Source organism: Chiloscyllium plagiosum, unplaced genomic scaffold, assembly GCF_037043375.1.
Source record: "Chiloscyllium plagiosum isolate Xiang-an unplaced genomic scaffold, Cpla_swu_hap1 HiC_scaffold_22, whole genome shotgun sequence".
In the NCBI taxonomy this organism is placed as follows: domain Eukaryota; kingdom Metazoa; phylum Chordata; class Chondrichthyes; order Orectolobiformes; family Hemiscylliidae; genus Chiloscyllium; species Chiloscyllium plagiosum.
Genome location: NW_028270160.1, coordinates 50277693 through 50301076, shown reverse-complemented (window position 1 = coordinate 50301076; position 23384 = coordinate 50277693). Strand labels below are relative to the sequence as shown.

General features: G+C 43.0%; 1 protein-coding gene across 2 annotated transcripts in view; it reads left to right on the top strand.

The window, feature by feature from the left end:
• Window positions 1-433: 433 nt before the first annotated feature.
• The window catches only part of papss2b (3'-phosphoadenosine 5'-phosphosulfate synthase 2b), a 73863-nt gene continuing 50912 nt past the window's right edge, over window positions 434-23384 (top strand). The window contains exon 1 of one of the 2 annotated variants that reach the window (XR_015760953.1): window positions 434-637. Coding sequence is in view for 1 of the 2 variants with exons in the window: in XM_043712392.2 (XP_043568327.1) it covers window positions 611-637 (27 nt within the window). In the remaining variant the exon portion in view is untranslated. The remainder of the gene's footprint in view (window positions 638-23384) is intronic. The other variant, XM_043712392.2, reaches the window with a different exon arrangement.

Genomic DNA, 23384 nt, shown 5'->3' with positions numbered 1-23384 from the left:
TTTTCTAAAACGAACACTTGGAAATGAAGTCTTGATCATACTAGAGCACTGTTCTGAGGTAAGCAGGAGAAGTCAGACCACTAAACGTCTTTGGCAAGTAGAGTTCCCTTGGCAAACCTTTGAGGGGCAGCCTGCACGCGAGAAAAATTAAGTTCAGTAAAATGCAGAAGTCCTGGTTCTGGGATTCAACATGAATTTCCACTGCTTTCCCGGGAGGTTCTTTGTGATTTTTCGACCTCAGCCAAACAGATTATTGCTCAGCTTTCTGAAGACCTCTTTGAAAAGCAGCCCTCTTCCTCTATTTTTTTTTCTCTCCCCCTCGCTCTTTTCCAACTAGATGAGCAACTGGTTTCCTGTGTTTCAGCACAGCCGGCAATGACGTGGCTGGTGTGAATATGCAGATTGTGGCTCTGGGGCTGCTGAGAGGGCAATGCTACGTGCCTGGGTGATTTAAAAAGCAAACGGAGTCTCCATCTCTCCAACCAGCCTGCTCCATTAAGACAGGCACACACACATATACATATACACATACATACATAGATACAGACACACAGTGGGGACTGGTAGGGAGAGGAAGAGAGATTCTGTCCAAACCGCTCCTCATCCCAACATGTCAGGCAACAAGAAGCTGTGCACGGTAAGACAATGGGGGAGTATTTATTTTATTTGGGGCGGGAGGGGGTATTCACGTTCAGCTGCCGGATGTGGCAAGGCGTTCTGCTGAAAGTTCTTCGGTTTGTGGAGCTCTCAGACAGTTATTCCCCGTCCAGCTTTGTTTACGAAGTGCCAGCGTGCTCCACCGAAGGCGCACCGGACCCACAGGTCTTCAGCAACAGCCTGCCTCGGGTTGTTTTAGACTGGGAGCTGAGACAGGAAAAAGAAATTGGCAACTTTTTTTGCGGATGCATCTGAGTACAACAGAGGACTTATTATGTGTACCATATATATTTATGATAACGCAGTGTGAATACAGGGATTAATGTGAATGTGTTTATGTTCAGAACAATGTTGGTTTGAATAGACTTTCAATGCATTAAATGTGAATATATTTAAGAATAGCAGAATAGTGTTGATGTCAAAATACACAACAGAGCAACATTCGTTTCTGAAAGTTGATTAACACTGTACCTTGTTCAGTACAGCCAGTGATCTGAACAGGTCAGTACTTCGTTAAGAATATGTCGGTGTCCATTACCTAGGCTGGTATTATCAACACAAAGTTGCTATTTGGAATAATTTCTATGCACAGATTGTGCTTGTCTGATCTATGTAGGGTGTAATTTGTATTCCCATGCACACTGCAACAAACATTGATTGTGCGTTATGAATAGTGGCTCATTCATGAATGCAAACCTTTCATAGTTTAGGATGAAATCAGCCCTATTCCCCAGTGATGTTGGGACTTTTGGTATTTCTTTCCATGGATACCAAGTAGAGATTGGCTGGTGGTTAGCTACCTACTGACAAGGGGACTCATCAAGGGAAAAAATGAAGTACTTGTACAAGGGGAAAAGAAACTATGCTAAACTATAGTTTTTTTAAAATGTGAGACAGTGCTGGTTTGCCAGTAGTCAGTATGGACAGTGTATCATTGTGGTGAAGCAGACAGGTCTCCTGTCTGGTGAAAAAACACTTGTCAAGAAAGTTTTACCCTTTACAATGTGCTATTCAGATCTACGGTTGTAACATGCTCTAGTTAGTTTCTCGAGTGCATTTTATCAGCCCACAGCTGAAATGTGTGTACAGTGTTTCCATTCTAACATGCCTTGGTAGGAAGGAGGGAAATAGATTTTAATTCAGCTTCTGCAAGTACACAACATGGTTTAAAAGACCATTCCATATGGTGATAAAGCATTTCTTTGAGAGCTGAAGATGCTGTCTAACTGTGGTTTTTCAATTCTTTGATCAGCCTTATTGCTGAGAAAGAGAACTCCCATCTCTTTTTGAACTGGTCATTCAGATTTAAACACTTGATTGAAAATTTGGAAACACCCACAGAGATGTATTCTTATGATCAGAGGATGCAAATTAGCAGCAGCAGCAGCAGGAGGCCATTGGGCCCCTCGATGGAGCTTCACTACTTGTAGCTGACCCAATTGTGGCCCCAACTCCATATTCCCATCAACAATCTGTTTTTTGAAATCTCTCCTCTACTGCAGTGGGAAAGGGAGTTTCAAAGACTCACGAGCATCTTGAGAGGAAAAACAACTCTTGTCTCTGTGTTAAATGGGAGACTCCTTGAGAGGAAAAACAACTCTTGTCTCTGTGTTAAATGGGAGACTCCTTGAGAGGAAAAACAACTCTTGTCTCTGTGTTAAATGGGAGACTCCTTTTTTAAACTGTGCCCTTTAGTTCTCACAGCTCCCAAAGGAGACAGGTCCTCAATGACCTGTATGTGTCAATACTGTCACCTCTCATTCTTCCCAACTCCACTGGATGCAGGCCCAGCCTGTCCAATCTTTCTTCTTACTGGGTAGCAGGAGAATAACCTTCTCTCCTTGAACTGTTCCTAGCTCATTTATATCCTTTCTTAAATTAAGCTGAACATTTACACAGTATGCCAGAATTTCTAATTACTAAGTGGAGTTCACATCCCTCTCTTTGCAACCCATATTGAGGTACTGAATTCAGGCTGGATACAATACCACCAGAGAGCCCTGGAAGGTGCTCCAATGTATACATGCCAAAGACGATTAAAACTTGCCTGAAGCCAAGCAATAGCCTCATAACTTGCTGAGTTTAAGTTGATTAGTTAGCCATTGTGGACAGGACAATCTTTTGGAATATGCGGCACTGGTTGTGTCTCTCCCCATGTGGAGAAGGGGAGTTTCCAAGATTGGAAGTTGGCTGTAGAATTATATTTTACCACAATGTGTAGAATAGCCCTGAATTACCATCACTATAATGTCAGTCTCTTGGGTAACTAAGCCAGATTCATTCACTCGGAGCAGTACCAACCACAACTGAAAGCATACAAGCAACCTGGTGACTCTTGTTTTTCAAAATAAAATCTTTAATCCTTCATCAATTGTACGAGGTGCGCATGAATTTAGAAGGTGGATTTGCCAATCCAGTATATGTATTTAACTGTTTGTTGTGCTGGTTGTAAAGAATTTGGGCGGTCAGATTTTCTTAAATAAAAGCAGAAGGTGCGAGATAAACTTGGTCTGACAGCATCTGTGGAGTGAGAACCAGAATTGATGTTTTGAGAGCAAAATTACTCTTCATTGGAATTGAAGAGGGATGGAAAGGGGTATCGCAAAAGCAGGTAAGGGAAATGTTAAGACAATGAGGGGGATTAGATATCGTAGATCAAAGGGAGTAATACCAGGTGTACTAAGAAAGAGCAAAAGTTCAAAGTGTTAATAGCAGAGTAAGATCAACTTTGACTGAAAGTAAAAGCATGAAAACAAAATGCAAACACTTGGTTGTAGTGGTGTGTTTGGAGTATGGATAAAATATCAAAATGGAACACAGAGTTCATGGTTTGAAGGAGCTGAACGCAGTGCTGACTCCAGATCGTTGTAAGATTCCTAATCAGAAATGAGGTGCTGTTCCTCCTGCTTAAGTGGGCTTCACTCGAATGCTGCAGCAGGTATACAGCAGAAATGCAAGCGAGAGAGCCAGAAGGTTTTCTTATGTTTTTATCAAGGTGAAAGGTCAAATCTAATACTCTTAAGCTGACCACAGTTAAAAACAATCTGAGTCCCAAACTGCAACACGTGGACTCTAAGTACACACACGCAATTGCAGATTCAAAATATAGGTATGCAAAATTAGCCAAATTCTAAATTTGCAAGCAAGTGTTAGCTAATGGCCGGTATCCTGATCCTCTTTTAATTTGCAAGTTTTCAGTTCTCAACTTGGGTGATGTTTCCAAAAACAATTAGAATGTTTCTCTTCCTTTTGAAGACATTGCTGTAGAGATTCAAAGGCTTCTCCTGTAGTAGAATCCGCTGTCAACAATGTAGACACAATGCACAGTTCAGACAGATCTCAAAGCTTAAACTGATAGTAGCTTGTGATAAGGCAACAGCTTGCTCACCTATTTCTAGGTATGGAAAAGGCAGTAGCTATGAGGTAACTGGCTTTCAAATTGCAAGTCACGATCTTGAAGAGCATCTCATAATAATCCCATCCAACGGTTGATCACTCTCTTACCTGGAACAAAGTGTGGCTCAAGGAGCCCCAGAAAGATTGAAGTTTGTTGGCATTGGGGTGATGGAGGGGCAGGTGGACCTTCCATTGGTGAGAGTCATGCCAAGCACAAAAGAAAATAGTACTTGTTTCGACGGGTGTTCATCAGGACAGTGTTGTAGGTTCAAACATCTCCAGCTGCTTCATCAATGACCTTCCAACCAAAATAAATCAGCAACAAGAGCTGAGCAACAACCAGCTGATAACATTCATGCCATGTGAATGCCAAGCAATCGCCACTTTGCACAAGGGATCTGATTATCTCTGTTTAACATTCAGTGGTATTATTGGTGCTGAATCCATCACTGTAAAACATCCTGGTGATCACAGTTGATCAGAAGCTTAACTGTCTAGTCACCTAAATGCTGTGACTTCAAAAGCAGCTTGAGGTTAGGTACCTGCCAACTGATTCCGCAAAGTCATTCCACCAACTGTAGTGCACAGGAGAGTGATTTTATTCTCTCCACTTCTTGGATGAATGCAGTTCCAAGAACTCTCAAGAAGCTAGACATTATTCATCAGCATAGTCAACAGCTCCGCCGTTTCCGCCTACTACAAACAGACCTCACCACCGGAGATATATATCCCTCCTCACCCCCATCTGTGTTTCGGAGAGACCACTCCCACCGCGACTCCCTTGTCAGGGCCACCCTACCTCTCCCCCGACCCCCCCCCCCCCCTCCCCACTAACCTACACTCCATTTCCGGCACCTTTCCCTACCGCCTGCAGAAAGTACAAAACCTGCTCCTCACCTCCATCCAAGGCCCCAAAGGATCCTTCCTCATCCAGTATAAAAATTACCGGTACTTCCACATGTCATCCACTGGATCCACTGCCCCCAATGTAGTCTCCTCTAACTTAGGGAGACAGGACGCCAACTTGCAGATCGTTTCAGAGAACATCTCTGGGACACCTGCACTAACCAACCCCACTACCCCGTGGCTGAACACTTTAACTCCCCCTCCATTCTGCCAAGGACATGCAGGTCCTGGGTCTCCTCCATCACCAAACCCGAACCACCCGATGTCTGGAGGAAGAACACTTCATCTTCTGCCTTGAAACCCTCCAATGTGGATCAATGTGGATTTCACCAGTTTCCTCATTTCCCCATCCCCACCTTATCTCAGGCCCAATCTTCCAACTTGCCACCACCCTCTTAAACAGGCCTACCTGTCCATCTTCCTTTCCACCTATCCACTCCACCCTCCTCTCTGACCCATCACTTTCACCCCAACCTTCATCTACCTATTTGCATTTTCAGCTACTTTCCCCCCAGCCCCACCACCTCCTCCCATTTATCTTTCAGCCCCCTTGGCCCACAAGCCTCATTCCTGATGAAAGACTTATGCCCGAAATGTCGACTCTCCTGCCCCTCAGATGCTACCTGGTCAGCTGTGCTTTTCTAGCGCCACATTCTTTGACACTGATCTCTAGCATCTGCAGTCCTCACTTTCTCACGGTCAACATCCCCCACTCACTATTTTAAATAAAGTTGCTCTGCAGCAACTCACTAAGACCTTTACATAAGCAACTAGCATAGCTGCAATCTCTGTCAACTAGAAGGACAATGGATGCAGACTATTGAGAACAGCACCACTGTAAGAGTCGCACACAGTCCTGACTTGAAAAGATCAATGTGTCTTCATGGTTGCTGGACTAAAATTGCAAAACTACATGCCTCCACCATGTAGATTGTAGGAGCTCAAGGCAACTGCCCATTACCACCCATTTAAATGCAGTTAGGAATAGGCAATAAATATTGGCTGCTCACATTCCACATCTGAGTAACTTAATTTGCAAAAAGGTGAGGATTTGTTGCACAAATGTGGATTGTATTCCCTTGAATTTGAGTGGTGATCTAAGCGATGTGTTGGTAATGTTTAAAATGAATCAATAAAATCAGTAAAGAGCAGGGGCCAGTTAGATTCTGTCAACAGGAGCATGGTGCCTAATAATGGGTTTAAATCCTTGACTGGCTGCACTTGGCTACCTCTTATTGACGGTGCAGAGAAGTGTGGTGTATAATTAGCAACCATTGGACAATGAGAATGCAATGTGCAATGTATAGGAGGTGGAAAAGCTATTGCTAATAATAAGGCATTCCAGAAATTCAGAGCAATTTTAGCATCCTGATTGTCATTGGTTCTTCCACCACCTACATATTTCTCCATGGCAACCCAGAAGAAGACTTCTAGAATGCTACATTTTCTTCAAATGTTGATTGAAAATAGCCCTCAATTGGGAGAAGCAAATGATGCACTTCTCTCCCAGCTTTCTGCACTGCAATAATTTCAAAACTATTTAACTTGTGTTTCCCAACCACTCCCGCACTTGCAATCTTCCAAGTGCAGTACAGTATTAGCTCATGTAACGATCAAGGTTAATGCAAAGAAAATTCTTTTTAATTGGAGGATTATGGTAGCTACCTTTTCATTAGTCTAACCAATGAATGAACTCATCGCGATCAGTCTGGTGTGTCACTTCCCTTTGGAAAGCTCTGAACTAAGTACTTTTTATAGTCCCTTTATTAGGAGTGCTTTGTAGCAAATGAGCCTGATTAACTCGGGAGGGTCATGATAATCATGTTAGTGTGGAACACTCCATATCAGAAACCAGCCGGCTATACAAAAACATGCTGCATACACCACCCCCACACCCAATGCAATCACACACCTACACACCAATCTGTGTACACCCCCTGTTTGTTTATAGCAGACAATGAATCAGCTGGTCTCATTGCTGACCAAATGAACTTTGACTCCAGTATCTTCATTTTTCTCATCTTGCTCATTTTTCTCCATCTTGATGTTTGCATGTTTTAAATGATATGATATTAATGGTGTTTGGATATATACATGGTCTACACAAGCCTGACTTCGATTTTCAAGGTAACAGCCTTATCTTGAAGAAACAGGTACATACACACACACACAAACACACCAAAATATGACCTTTGCCCCTAAAGCAGCTTTCATTTAACTATTGAGCATGTTATGGACCAGGCCAGACTCCCTCAAAACATTTCAAGAAGGTAGCCCAGACCTTAACTTTTCTAGTTGTTTTAAGCAGGTGTACAGTGGATATTCCAGGAGCAATGCAGCTGGCCCAACCACTCAGTTTTAAACAAGACAGAATTTATTTGCATACAGACAAATGAAAACCAAATTTGGAATCACATAACTATTTGAAAACCCAACCAGCAGGAAAACGCAACCTAACAAAGAATTGTTCCAAATACTTGCAACATCCCCATAAACACTCTTTTGGCAAAAAAAGGCGAGATCCTACGCAGGTTCCTACAGGAGAGAGATGTCAGTGAGAGTCAGGATCAGCATGGAGCTGTTTCTTTGACCACTGGTCTCAAATCCAAAACAGCTTGCTAAAACCAAACCAAACCAACCATGAACTAGGTGAACTGGCCACTCCCCTTTCATTGTACAAATGCTTTTAAAAAAAAACACTTAATCATCTTCACGTAGATAAATCCATACATATCGGAACTTCTGGCTTTACTATCCCTCCAGAAAAAAAACAAGGACAACATAACCTTGTTCAAGGAGCAGCATTGTCACAAGCTGAATAATCAAAGATAACCATGTTGCCATTTTGAATGCAGTATCCAAGAATTTAATGAATTTGCAACTTCACTTCACATTATGAATGAATTAAGAATCCTCCATGTATAGTGGAATGACGTCTGTCATGTATTACACCACATACACATTCAGAATTCTGTTCTATTCATTTGGAAATCCCATGGGTGCAACCACACAACATTGGTAAATAATTAACATGCTAGATATAAAGTAGAGAGGTTCAAAGATTAATCAATACAGAGATAACTAGGCAACTGTAAATTAACCATTTTAAATGGTGATAACAAAGCTAGAAAATATACACTAGGTAATTATGCTAAGGCTAAAGGGAAATGGAGTGATGTAATCTAAATGGATCAAAAACCTTAAAAATATTCTCGTATTTAAAAGTGCAATGTCATTCTTCTGTTGCACAGCCGAATGAATGGGAAAGACCTTTATATTGTTTGAATTAAGCAAAAGGAGAAGTGCATCCAAAGTTTGGTTGATAAAATTGGGCCACTATAGTGCACACAGTATGTTTCCACAAATGTGATGAGATGTTTATGAATGACATGGTACAATGTGTTCTTAATGACATTTGTTCAGAGCTAAAGATTGGCCAGATCACCCCTGTTCTTTTTCAAACGTTGCCATGGGATTTTTTTTCCTCCACCTGATCACACAAATAGGACTTCAGTTCAGGACAGCATATCCAACAGTGTGATACTGCCTTCACCCTGGACTGGAATGTCAGCCTTCTTTTGTGTCCCTTTGATCAGTAAGGCAGGTGATAGCTCTCATGGTATTATCGCAAGACTGTTAATCTAGTGACCCAGGTAATGTTCTGGGTACCCAGCTTCAAATTCTGCAAAAGCTGATGGTGGAATTAAAATTCAATAAATATTTGGAATTAAGAGAGTGATGATGACTGTGAAACAATTGTCAATAGGGTGCTTTAGTTTGGAAAAAGCCATCTGGTTCACTAATGTTTTTCAGGCAGGAAGCTGCCTTCCTTACCTGGTCTGGTCTACATGTGACTTCAGACCCACAGTAATGTGGTTGACTCTTAAACCCCCCCCTGGGGAATTAGGGATAAAGAATAAACCTTGGCCTAGCCAGTGATGCTCTCACCCTGTGTATAAATAATAAAAAGATTTCAAGCAATGGAGTATGACTGAAATTATTTTACTTTTCAACTGTTGAGGGATATGGACTGTTGAATTTCTTAAACTGTTTTGATCCAAGCCTGCTTACAGATATAGCAGCAGATAATGCAAGCATAGACATTGGTTAAGGACAAAAAGAATTCAGATAAGCTGCAGAAAATAGCGAGTGGCAGTTTTAGTTGGCTAGAAATATTGGGCAAGCACGTTAATTAAAAGACAGGTCATGTTACAAAGCTTTCACAATTGTTCAAGAAATTACAGTTATGGGGGACCTTCCAATACTTAGCAATCGGAACATTCATGAAGATTACAACATTATTTTCATTTGAACATTCAGGCGTTGTAGAGTTTTCACACAAAAGGCTTGTACTACACATTGGGAGGAACCTTGTTATTTTGAGACTTAAGTGGACGTACTTCTTCAGGATCAGTTGGATATTCTCAAGTACTAATATCCTTCTTGGAATAATCATGTGTGGGTAAAATGACTAATTTTATGGGAAGGCAGGAAATTCTGCCATCTATCGGGACCTTCACCTTCCAGACTTTGTATCCCAAAGGCACCCAGACAGCATTTTATCCTCTGCAACCCTGGAGCATCATTCAGACTCTGTCAACCACCCCACTGTATGTCAAACAAACAACAAACAGCAAGATTTAGCAATGCCTCCTGTGAGGTTCTCTTGAAGGCTGTCCAGAAGAGAAGGGAAATGTTTCTTCCCCCCCAGGATAGTAACAGGAGACCAACCTGAATGAGAAAGAAAGCCTGGACAGTGGTTGATGAATAGGTCAGCGCCTGTAGATAGTTCCAGAGAACCAATGCTGCCAGATGGTGAATGATCTGCTGTTCTCTGCCAGGGTGTGTGCCACTGTCTACTCACCGCTTCATGTCCCTATGAGTTTGAGTTAGCATTACAAGCTTGCTAATGGACAGGACTATTTCAACAGTGGTTTAGGTGCCAGACACCTCCTGCAGCTATCTGTCACTTCATGGCAGCTACCTTTGTACCATTACTCACACAACAGTGGAAATGTCTCTCACACATAGTCATACAGCATGGAAACAAACACAGAACATAGTACATTACAGTGCAAGACAGGCCCTTCGGTCCTCGATAGTTTCACAGGTCGGTGCAACAATCTAAAGCCCATCTAACCTACATTATTTCATTATCATCCATAAAACTATCCAATGATCATTTAAATGCCCTTAGTGTTGGTGCGTCTACTGCTGTTGCAGGCAGGGCATTGCAAGCCCTTACTAATCTCTGAGTAAAGAACGTACGCCTGACATCTGTCCGATATCTATCACCCTGAATTTAAAGCTATGTCCCCTCATGCTAGCCATCACGATCCAAGGAAAAAGGGTCTCACTGTCCATCTTAACTAATCCTCTGATCGTCTTGTATGCCTCGATTAAATCACCTCTTAACCTCCTCTCTAATGAAAACAGCCTCAAGTCCCTCAGCCTTTCCTCATAAGACCTGCCCTCCATACCAGGCAAAATCCAGCTAAATCTCCTCTGCACCCTTTCCAAAGTTTCCATATCCTTCCATATCCATATGCGGCGACCAGAAATGTACGCAATACTCCAACTGTGGCCACACCAGAGTCTTGTACAGCTGCTATATGACCTCGTGGCACAACTTGTCCACACCGACCAAGTTTCCCAAACCAAACTAAACCGGTCCCATTTGCCTCTGCCGGGATTCGTCCTTAAAACATAAAGGGAGCTCCAACACTCAGCAGCTCACATGTCGTCACCACCTTCCACCACAACTACAACATACCCATCTTCTCGCTTCGCACCAAGAGCTGGCACAAAAGCTCGACCACGAGAGGTGTCTTCAGGTTGAACACCTCACAGTGTTCTCAGGCATACGCACATATTTCATTCCGTACTTTGTAGATTTACATCAGCTCCAGCTCTTTGATGACACTGAATCACCTACCATGCAGAATGCATTAACTCCTGTCATCCCCATTCCACATTAATTTTAGTACAAAAGCACACAACAGTCATAGTTCTGGGGATTGACATCACTCCCTGTGCCCTGGAATGCAAGGGAAGTGTTCATGCTAAAGTCTCTTAACACGTGTCTCTTTCTGCAGAAGAGCACACACATGGACTGCACCAAGAGGGGAAGATGGCATGCCTGACATTAGGCTCCCGATCCCTTAGGGAAGAAAACAATCAAACAAGGGGAGTGTGTTAATAGGAGATTGGATACCATCAGCCTTCTAGTGAGGAAGCTTCCATTTGCTGTACATCATGCAGCAGCATCTCAATAAAACCATGTGTCGGGGATAAGGGTGACAGATTGTGACTATAACAGATCTTGATCTTTCTCTACACAGCCTCTGGATCCAACTACTGGACCAGAACCAAAAGAAGAAGGGCCCAGCCCTGAGGTACATCTTTATCAGCCCCTCTGAGAGGGAACAGCCTCAAAGGTCACACTGCCAAGATCGTCTCCGCACCTTCCACCAGCATAGAGATACTTACATAGTGATTTATCTAGACTAGGCTCAGGGTCACCTTCTGGTGGGCACAGTACTGATGTGACACACAGCTATAGGAGGAAGAGACTGAGGCCTCTGACACTCTGCTGAAGAATAGGCTCCTGCCAAGTCCATTACAGAGGATGAGCTTTTGGAGCCGATGGAGATGCCCGGACAAGCAAGTGGAGGTCTGGCAGAGCTGCCAGGAGTCATGTGGAGCAGAAGGCAGAGGGGTCTGCCCATGCTCTGTCTGATGACACCCGAGAGTTGGCAGCCATCTTGGACGGCCTGGTGCAGCAGAATGATCATTGTGTGCTGGGTATGTACACTCCATTCTCAAGCCACAGATGGTTTCATTCACTGACTACACAAGGGACAGTCAGGTGGTGCAACGGACTTTTTCCACCTCTAGAGGAATAGGAGGGTGCTATTGCGAGCCTAAATTGAGGAGGAAATGCTGCACCATTTCCCCTCTACCTGGAACCCAAATACCTCTATCAACTCAGGCCGAGGTAGTTGCACCAGGAGATACCCTCTGGGACGTGTGCCCCTATGGTGTGCCTGCCAAGTTGTCTGAGCCAAGTTGGCAAAGCAGCCTGGAAGCTTCCTCAAGCTCAGCTGGGGCTACTGAAGTGGCACTAAGTCAGAGCCAGAGGGCAAGAAACAGCCTTGAAGTTAATTTGGATGTGTGAGTATCAACATTATACTTTACATGCTTGTAGCAATTTGTATAACAGCCCTGTGCTCATGCAATATGTTTAAGGCTTATGATTACAAGACATAAGAGTGGAAGTAAGGCCATTTGGCCCATCAAGATCACTCTGCCATTTAATCATGGCTGTTGAGCATTTCAACTCCACTCACCTGCACTCTCCCCCTAACCCTTAATTCCTTGCGAGATCAAGAATTTATCAATCTCTGCCTTGAAGACATTTAATGTCTTAGCCTCCACAGCACTCCGTGGCAACTTTACATTAAAGCAAGAGTCTCATTTTTGGTTACTTAGCAGCTCCATTCTTGCCAGTGATGATCTATTTATGCGATTATTTATAATAATCATGAATCATTAAATAATCATACATACCCTAATGGGGTATTGACCATCGCACATGCTCACATTGCAAATCATGTGCAGCATTGTAAAGAGCTCTGAGCATCACATTCACTGCCGTACTCTTGGAGGAATGATGTGGAGGTGCCGGTGATGGACTGGGGTAGACAAGGTCAGAAGTCACATAACACCAGGTTATAGTCCCAACAGGTTTATTTGAAATCACAAGCTTTCTGAGCGCTGCCCATTTTGTCAGGTGAAGTAAAGAAAATCACACAAGCACAGAATTTATTGGCAGAGAGATCCAAAGGTCACACAGATGGTGTGAATGGCATGTCAATAATAAGTCTCTGCAGGTGATCAAAAGTGTCAGGCGGTGTGAGTAAACTGTCAGACGGTGAATACTAAGTGAAGGCGATAATCTATAATTCCATTAATTGAGGCAGAGAGAAAAATTACAAAATATTAATCAGAGACAAATCAAACTGCTGGAATAACATGGTAGGTATATGCCGAGGGTCTAACCAAAGCAACAAGTAATCCAAAACTGTATAAACTAGGTAAGGTAGAGAGATCATAACAAGTTATCAAAGTGATGGTGTTAAAACAGGACAATAAGGAAAATTTTACAAATACAGAACGGTATAGTGGGATTACATGTAGCATGAGATGAACCTAAGATCACTGTTGAATGTTATTCAACACTCCACTCAGACCATTTGTATGATCTTTTGATGTCTCTGCCTATAAATTCTCTGCCTGTATTCTTTTCGTCATTTCACCTGATGAAGGGGCAGCGCTTCGAAATCTTGTGATTTCAAATAAACCTGTTTGGACTGTAACCTGGTGTCGTGTGACTTCTGTTCTCGGAGGAACACAACCTCTGGAAAGCTACTGGATGTTACGCTTAGTGGGTGGATTCTGGAAGTCAGTCAACATAGTCATTCTTGAAGAAGGGCTTATGCCCGAAACGTCGATTCTCCTGTTCCCTGGATGCTGCCTGACCTGCTGCGCTTTTCCAGCAACACATTTTCAACATAGTTTAGTCCCTTGGTATCTCAGTGACAGGCATATGCCCCCTTGCAAGTCAAGATTTGACTCCCACGTGATCCTGCATCACTCCACACTGATGTACCGTCCAAGAAACTGAACAGAAAATTCAAAGGCAACAAATTCGTGTCCAATATATGCAAAAACAAAATGATTTTAAGGCATAAGTCAAGCATTCCCTTCAGGGTAGGCACAGCTCTGCATAATTATTAATTTATATTTTAAGAAGAATTTAGATAGACGCACGAACAGGCAGAGAATTGAGGGATAAAGACCATAGCAGTGGCTCAGTGGTAAGCACTGCTGCCTCACAGCACCAGTGACCCAGGTTCGATTCCAGCCTCAGGCGCCTGTCTGTGTGGAGTTTGCACATTCTCCCTGTGTCTGCGTGGGTTTCCTCCCACAATCCAAAGATGTGCAGGTTAGGTGAATTAGCCATGCTAAGTTGCCCATAGTGTTCAGTGAGGCCCATTAGTTAGGGGTAAATGTAGATTAATAGGTTTGGGGAATAGGTCTGGTTGGTTACTCTTCAGAGGGTGTGGACTTGTTGGGCCTGTTCCATACTGTAGGGATTCCATTCTATGAAATGCAGGCAAATGGGATTAGCTTTGACTAGATCACGGTCAGCAGACATTGTGGGCTGAAGGACCTGTTCCTATGCTGTGCTGTTCTATATGTTCTAGATTGCTAATTGGGCACACTCCTTAATGCAAAGGTGTTCGCCCTAACATCTCACTGCTCTGAAATTCTCTCAGGACTTTCTGCCTCATCTCACTATTGCTGTGACTTGACGATTGTCTTCATCATCAGCGGTGGCTCCTTTAACCTCTTCCTCAGATTCGCCTTCCTCCCTGGCTGGTCCGTTTCCCTCTCTTTCAAGTTATGGCCCATTGTTGAGTGAGGTTGTGCGGGTCACAGCAAACAACCACCATTCTGGACACCATAGTCAGTATGTACTGGAGTACCCCTCCTGAGAAGTCCAGAAAACAGAAGCACATCTTCAGCAGACCAGTCACCTGTCCACTGATGGTCATTGTAGGTGTATGGTTAGCATTGTAGCACTGTTCAGTATCAGTCTGAGGGCTGGACACTGGGATCGTTACATCTTGCGGAAGTGCCCTTGTCATCCACAAGCCAGCCCTGGAGATGGTGTTAACAATAATTTTTTGAAGAGCCAGCGATGGGTGCTATTCCCACATCTCTGGCTGTCTGGGTCTGAGGCGAACTGGACAAACTGTCGCTTTCCTGTGAATGGTATCAATTAACTCATGAATGCATTTGAGGCTTGACAATTGGGAGATGCTATAGGTGACTCCACTTGAGATTTGAAAGGAGCCCATAGCAAGAACGTTCATAACCACCGTAATCCTCAGCGTGATAGTGCTGCCTCCCAACCCAAGCAGCTCCAGATCTACCTGCCGAAGGTGGCACATGTAGATGACAGCTACCCTCATCTTGCAATGCCACCTCCAGCACTGCCCTTCCCTCATTTACAGGTGACTGGGACCCATCGCTCTGAAGACTTCTGAATTAAGCCTCATTCGCAGCTTTAGCCCCAAGTCTAGTGTTTCTGGTTCTGTTGACATTGTTCAGCTGCCTCTTCCTCCTCCTTTAATCGAAGTAAAGCTGATGAAGTTGCAGCATTTTCCATTTGAGATACCAGTCTGACCTCTGTGCCTTCATCAGGCAGCCCATGTGTTGGATGAAAGTCTGCCCTACAAATCCCTCTACATGGAGAGGTGGATTCTCTATGTCCCATGAGTGGTTATCCTTTTCCTCATTCTGTTCCTGGCCACGATCTTTGCATTGCTTTCCATTAGCTTGATCCAGTTCTCAGTGGCCTGCATTATCCCCTGTGATACAGACCTTCAACCCTGGAATCTGCAGGCTGCATAATAGTTTCATCCCCATGTCCTTAACTTTCAGATACATGGGTCTGGGAAAGTTCCTGCATTTTTTTAAATTGCAAAATATACTTAATTTGTTATGAATAATCTTTATGTACTAAAGCAGTTCTGTACACAGTCTTTGGCATATAAAGAAAAAATAAACAATGAAATTTGATGGTTGCAAAACTATCATTGCCCACTTATGCAGGATACTATTTGCTTACATTGAGACAAAGAGGGGGTCTGATAACTGCTCAGACCCTTCAGCAGAAAGACCTTAAACAACGGTCTTTTCCCCTTGTGCTTGGAGGGAAGCTGCCCCAAGCTTTAGTGTGTTCCTCAGCACATAGTCCTGGACCTTGGAATGTGCCAGTCCGCAACACCTGAGGTCAAGGAAATGTTCCTATGGAATGGCCAAGCCAGGCACCATCACCACAGCTGGAGATTCTTAGGTGGCCTATTACTTCCAGTTAAAAAAGTCCTAGAGCATGGTGGGGATATCAGTGTTTGGAGTTGGAAAAGCTTATTCATGTTATTTTTGTGGTGAGTGCTTATCTTCACTACTAAGCTCTTAACCCAGAGCTGTGCAATAGTATTTTTCAGTTTGTTTCAATTCCCTTAGTTTGGTGCATTAGTGCTCTGTTGCACCATATCCAAATGGATCCCTGCCATTTGAACTGTGCGTTCTCTGTGAGGCCTCCTTTTGTGAGCTGTTTTAGAGAAAATGCTGGGTGTGAACTTTTCCTTTGAGTCATTCTCCCTCTGCCCTCCCCTGTGCAATGTAGTGTTCCCCTCATAAATGTAGGTAAGCTTTCTCCTTCCCTCTGGAGTCCCCTCTGTCCTTCTTCCGTCTCCCATGACTGACAAGCCTTTCACTATCTCCCCTGGTGTTCCTACTCTTCTCTCTCAGCCCACTCCCTCCCAGATTCTCCCCTTAGCCTTACACTACCACTTATTCAATTCACTTATTCCCCAGCATGCCTAATTCCTCTGTTGTGTTCCCCATCCTTAATGTGCCCTTCCTACCCTTCCTGTCTCCCTTACCTCATCACTTTTTGATTCTCTCCTGTGCATCCCAGTTTGTTCCCATCTTCCTTCCAATATCCCCACAACACCCTTTAAGTTCCATTTCCTCCTGTGCCATTCCATTCAGCTACCCCTTTCTGTGAAGCTATTCTCCTAAAACTCCTTTCCTAGGGAGCATCTTTTTCATTTCAGACTCTTTCTTCATTTGAGCCCCACCTACTTGCTCTGGTCGCGTTTTCTGGTGCTAGTTCGTGTGGCTGGCTTTCATGGTCAGGCTTTACCTCTTATCCTTAAGCATTTAACTACAACAAGCAAGAATGTGTATGGCTGAGACTTAATATCAGCTGATTGGTGTGTAGAGTCTTCACAACTTGATTCTGAAGGAATCAAGAAATGGAAGGAGTTTGTACTGAACAGAGCTTGAAGGAAGCAATCTATGTACATGCCTCGTATGTATAGTCAGGTTTGTGAATCTGCATGTTTCCCATTTTTAGCTAACAAGATGAACATGTTTCCAGTGGGCTGGGTCTTAATGAGTATTCATAACATGCTAATGAATTCATAAGTGTTTCCCAAAGCTCAGCTGTCTGAAAGGATCTTAAGCAAAGCTTTAACCCTCTGATTATATAGATCCCCTACTCCACCCCACAGCCGAGGATTGCATTCTAATCTGGTTCAGAAATGTGGTCTGCATAAAGTTTGATTCTTAACATGCCTTTATTTCATTCTGAGGATCAATCAAGGGTGGCCCAATGGCTTGGTGGTTAGCACTGCTACCTCACAGCCCCAGGGACCTGGGTTTGATTCCCTCCTTGGGTGACTGTCTGTGTGGAGTTTGCACATTCTCCCTGTGTCTGTGTGGGTTTCCTCCCACATCCAAAGATGTACAGGCCAGGTAAATTGGCTGTGCTAAATTGCCCATAGTATGGTTATACTAACCATAGTGTTAGATGGGGTGTGGGTCTGGGTGGGTTGCTCATTGGAGGGTCGGTGTGGACTTGTTGGGCTGAGGGGCCTGTTTCCATACAGTAGGGACTCTAAGCTGTACTGGATGCCCCCCTGAATTGGAGTTTTCCTCTAGGTCAGAGCCTGAGTTTTTTTTATTGCCAAAGCAGCCAGCAGGTTTTGGTTGAATTGTAGAATATTGTAGATGCTTTAAATCTGAAGTTAAAACGCACACAGTACTGGAAATACCAAGCAGGTTATGACAGCATATAACAGTGAAGGAAACTGAATTTGCACTTTAGCTCTGTAATCTTTCCCCATTGATTTGAATCATCATTTTACTTTTGCATAAATTTACATTGAAAGGTTGAGCTGCATCACTAAGTGTAATACAAAATAGATTTGAAGTCAAGAAAATGTCACCATCTGTTTTGGGTCTAAAAAGGGACACATCAGGGTCTTTTTTCCTAAAAGATGAAATGCTTTGGGATTGAGTTACAAGTGCAGATTATCCAAAGAAGTGGGTGGCACAGTGGCTTAATGCTTAGCACTGCTACCTCACAGCACCAGGGACCTGGGTTCAATTCCAGCCTTGGGTGACTGGCACATTCCAAGGTCCAGGACTACGTGTTGAGGGACACGGTGAAGCTTGGGGCAGCTGCCGCCAAGGCGTGGTGGGGAAAGACCACTGTGTAATGCCTGCCTAAGCATAGGGGGCTGACGCAGTAAGGGGGCTCTGCTGACCCCCCTGCTAAATATGTGAATAGTAATTGTACAGACCTGTATATATGAATGATTACTCTGTCTCTATATGCAAAGAAATAGAATGTTTACATATGTATGGCATGACCAATTGTACAGATCATCAAAATATTTTATGAATAAAGTATATTTTTGAAATAAAAAAGAAATGTGCAGTTTGCACATTCTTCCCCCTGTCTGTGTGGGTTTCCTCTCACAGTCCAAAGATGTACAGGTTAGTTCGATTGGCCATGGGAAACACAGGGCTGGGTCTGGATGGGATTTTCTTTAGAAGACAGGTGTACACAAAATGGGCCAAATGGCCAGTGTCCACACTGTTATGATTCTATGTTACCATTCTTGAAGGTGTGTAACCTGCTATCCTGGCAGCTGTCACCACCCCTACATTCTGGAGCACACTTGTGTACCTGGTGTGTTTGAGGGAGTCTTGGGGCCTTACGAAGCTGGTTACTGGGAGTAAGGGATACCCACTGTGCCCATGGCCCATGACACCATTGAGCACCCCCCAGGCTGATGCAGACACGGTCACAATGCTGCCCGTGCCCTGATCAGGGCCGTGTGGAGTAGACAATGGAGCTACTGAAGATGGCGTCCCACTGCTTGGACAGGACTGGGGGGGGGGGGGCACCAGGATAGTCTGGACAGAATGTGCCTCAGCATCATGGGGTGGGGTGCTCTGCACAATTGGAGCAGGTAACATGATGATGGCGATAGATGCTGAAGGAACCAGGGGAATGGGAGCAGTCCTCTGAGGAGGAGCAGCAACATAAGGACATTGTGAAGGAGGAAGCTCTCCTTTCCATGACAGAACCCAGCTGCATTGGGTGCTATAACGCAGACAGCATCTGACTGCCACTCCAGTATAGTAGATAGGAACTGGGTGCAGCAGACCATTGTAGACTGTATTGTAGTCATTGGCCATTGTGCCAGCCTTTGGTTTTCTTTTTAACCTTAACAACAAAACTGAACAGCACTTGAGAAAAGTGAGATTTCAGAATCTGATGACCATGTCGTGTGAACAGTGCAAGTATTCAGTATTGCAGAGTATTGGATAACACTCAGAGCTGAAAGCATTAGCACCAGTTTTTCTTCTTAAAAAAAAACTTTCAAACACTGCGTTAGTGTTTCAGACACCTGGCACACCAAAGTGTCAAACTGTTTAAAATGAGATCAGCAGACTAGGTCAACAAGGACTGTCAGTGAAGTAATGACTGCAATTCTGGCTAACTCTGTAAAGAGGGAAATGCCTGCACATTTAACTTTGTTTTTGCAATGGGTGTTTTTTATTAAGTCCTTCACTGGCATTTTATGCTGGTTGCTTTTCCTGAAAGACTTGCTTTATAATTTTCCCACAAGGGAAGCTGATTCTGTGACTCAACCATCTCTGAGGTTTTCAAATGTAAAGGGCCTAGATTGTCCAAATCATCTTGAATTCTGGCCGATAAAACACTGCTACCCTCAGAAAAAAGGTTTAATTGATATTTTGCAACAGGCTCATTGATAAAAGTAAAATCAGAAAGACTTTGTCCATGAGTTAGGTTCCAGTTATAAATAACTCGGAAAATATCGCAAATTAATTTTTCAGCCATAACAAAGTAAATAAGCATAAATGTAATCTTTAGTACAGACTAATAACAAATGCTCTTGATATATGGACTATGCTTTTGTACTAAATGTATGCCTATTAAATCTAAGGAGATTAGTGCTGAGGGATGCAACATTTCCTTTTTCTGCTTTATAAAGGTCTTGAAGGTTGCTCATATAGGAAATTGAACTGTTCATCTTGGTGCAGTGAGGTTTGAGTGGAATAGTAGCTGTTGTGAGGCTGTTTGAGATGTACCTTGTTATAATCCCAAAGGCAGGAATGTCTGAGTCCGATTGAAGGGGAGGAGGTACTAGTTATGTTTTATTGAAGGGCTAATTGGGTGAGAACACAGTGTTAAATAGGAGGAACAAGTCATCACTGTGATGGAGTTTTGAGATCTGTGAACCAAATTAAAACTCATGACTAGAACATGTAAAATTGCTGCTCAACCTGACCTGTTGGCTTCCTGCAAGGTGAGTTCAATAAAAGTAATTGGCATATATGTCTCCATGGAGCATATCTGGTACAACTTGACTGATCTCCACTTAACCTGCCTTGGTCTAGCTCTCAACAGTATCCACTATTGCAGCAAGGTGAATACAGTCAGTTCTGATATAACGCAGTAGGTCTGTTTTTGTGCGATCACACGTTATAACAAAATCACGCAGTAGCCGTACCATTTAAACTAATGGGGCCAGAACTGCATTATCGCCAGTACAGGTAAGGAAAGTTCGCGTTCTACAAATAACGGTCTAAATTCTTCAATCACATTAAAGCCAATTTGCGTTGAAGAAACATACATTATAGCAGAAGTGACTGTATTTCCAAATCAGCCATCTTCATCATTTTTCTGGGATTGCTTGCCAACTTTGATTGAGGTGAGGAGTCAGTTTGCCATGTGGATTGAAACTCAACCAAAACAGGTTCAGGTTAAGTCGCTTCTAAAGGGCCCTTGCTGAAGACAGAAAGAAAGGATTTTCGGTCTGTATGTCAGGGTGATGTTCAATGCAATCTCACATACAGGTGGTTAATACCAGAAAAATAATACAACTTCACAATTAGCAGTGGGGATTCAATGGGTTCCCAGCTGGGGGTTGAATATGTTGGCTTGTTTCACACTAGCAACTCTCCACCACATTTTCACATTAGAATAGAACTAGTATGCAGACTTGGAAACTACTAATTTTGCAACTATGCTTTATCAACTTGATCAACTTTTGCCATTACTGTATCCATCCATTTTCTTTTGCTTTCCCTGAAAGAGAACTCAGCAGCATTTCATGAACCACGACCCCATGTTAGTCTGCTGAAATACTATTTTCTTTCATTCATGGGATGTGAAGGCATCACTGGCCAGGCCAGCATTTATTGCCCATCCCTAATTACCCAGAGAGCAGTTGAGAGTCAACCACATTGCTATGGGTCTGGAGTCACATGTAAGTCAGACCAGGTAAGGATGGCAGCTTCATTCCCTAAAGGACATTCATGAACCAGATGGGTTTTCCCAACAATCGACAATGGTTGTCGCTGGACTGTTAAATCCAGATTTTTATTGAATTCAAATTCCACCATCTGCCGCTGCAGAATTCATACCTGGGTCCTCAGAACATTACCTGGGTCTCTGAATTAATAGTCTGGTGAAAGGCCATTGTCTTTCCTCATTTTACTACCATGTATCCTAAAAGCCCTCCAGCTATTGCTGCCTCAGTACAGCAGGCATCTCCCTGGTCTCAAGTTTATGCGTTAGATATTTGAGCGTATGGAGAACATTCAGTTTGCTACTTTATTGCCTGAGTCATCTTGAATGAAGCAAATCTTCCAAAAGTTCAATATCAGCTCAATGAAAGTCACCCTGTCAGTACTCAGCAATGAACTGTGCTCCTGACTCTATCAGCCTCCATGCAGCTTGCTTGATGGTGCATAAACTCAGCAATGTATCGAAACCTGACCTGAAATTTCAACTCTGTACAGAATCCTCAGGAAATCTGACTGCTTTTTCTTCTGGAATCCCAGACAAGCTCTCAATTTGTCATGTCCAGTCCCTGGACAAAGTTCCCCAAATTGTTCCAGGTCCAGACAGGATACCCTGAATCATTGACCTGTCAGGTGAGGAGGAACAAACTGATTGCCCTTCATTCACCCAACCACTCGCTTTGTTGCAAAAACATTAATTTTAAAATAGGGCCCTCCCATGTGGATTGTGTTCTCTCAGACCCAAATGAACTTATGCTTTAAAAGGGGATAATTCAATATATTTTCTTGCATTAACAAAGAGTGAGGTTATTAGTTATTAAACATAAGAAGAATTAATGTGCAACACTCAGATTTGAAATTGGTGGTGACTCCAAAACAACAATGGTTAAAGAAAATATACAAATCAGTCTCTGAATAGTTCATGAAGAGTAGGTAATTGAATATTTTAACAGCTGCAATAAAGATTACTAATAGAATTGACATTGGTAGTTGAACATTTTCAAGATTGAGTTTTGCAGGTGAGTTGAGATTCTGTTGTTCTACTGAATCCCAGCATTCAGGGTGACAGTCCCTTTGCTGTCCTGTCTCCTTTTGTTTGGTTAGTTAACAAGGTGACTGCTAACACTCATAAAAGAGAGAGTTAATTGACCTGCAACACAGGGGACACGTGGAGTAGTTCTTCAACTGTGTCCTTTATGGCACACTAGTGCTCAGACACAGACCATACTACACATGGATATCTTAGCCCACTGGCATACACCAGAAAGTGCAGTCCAACTAACAGACTCAAGTTGTGTTGAACTGGCTTTTGAACCTCTGAACTGACACCATGCATTCCCACCATGTTTGCTAGTCCTGTAGTTTCGAGCAAATCTGGAATTCTGTCTTCATCCTAAAATTGCTTCCAAAGCATGCCCCACCTTGGTAATCATTTCCAGCTGAGCATCCCAGCCCAAATTACTCACTTACTCAATTCTCAATCACTTCTGCATCTCCATTCCTTCTGGCCCACATCAAAGACTGAGCTTCTGGCTGTGTCCATGTCCTCTGAAATATCCTTTCAATGCTGTCACAATACACTGTCTTACCATTTGGTGCGAAATATTGATGAACTGATTCAAAATCTCTCTTTCTTTAACATTCCAGTGCCCCTCTTTCACTCCCCACACATTCTAGCTTCCCATTGTGGTGCATCTTATCCCCATCCTATCAACCTCATTGAGCCTGTGCACGTTGTTGTTAGCATTTGATATTCATTTGATATTTTGACTCTTCCGAATTAACATTGTTCCACAGGTAGTATGAATATTTGTTTAGCCATCCATTATATTTAATAAAATTCACACATTTAAGCTCAAGAATATTGTGAAGGTTAAATAACCTAGAGACAATATTGTAAACCAGTTTCTAAATGAGATTTCCATTCCCTTTCTAACCCAATGGTATAGCTGGTAGATAGAAAAGATGCAAAAATTATTTTTGTTTACTTGCTGCCGAAACATAACATGCTTTGAATTTTTTTTGTCTCCACTTTGTTATATCTAGTCACCAGAAACTTTGGTAGGAGTACTTCTTTTGGAAACAATTAGACTGGGTTGTTCATTTAGAGTTAGTGTTCCATTAAAGTTGGTGCAATCACATAAAATGTTTCCCAAATG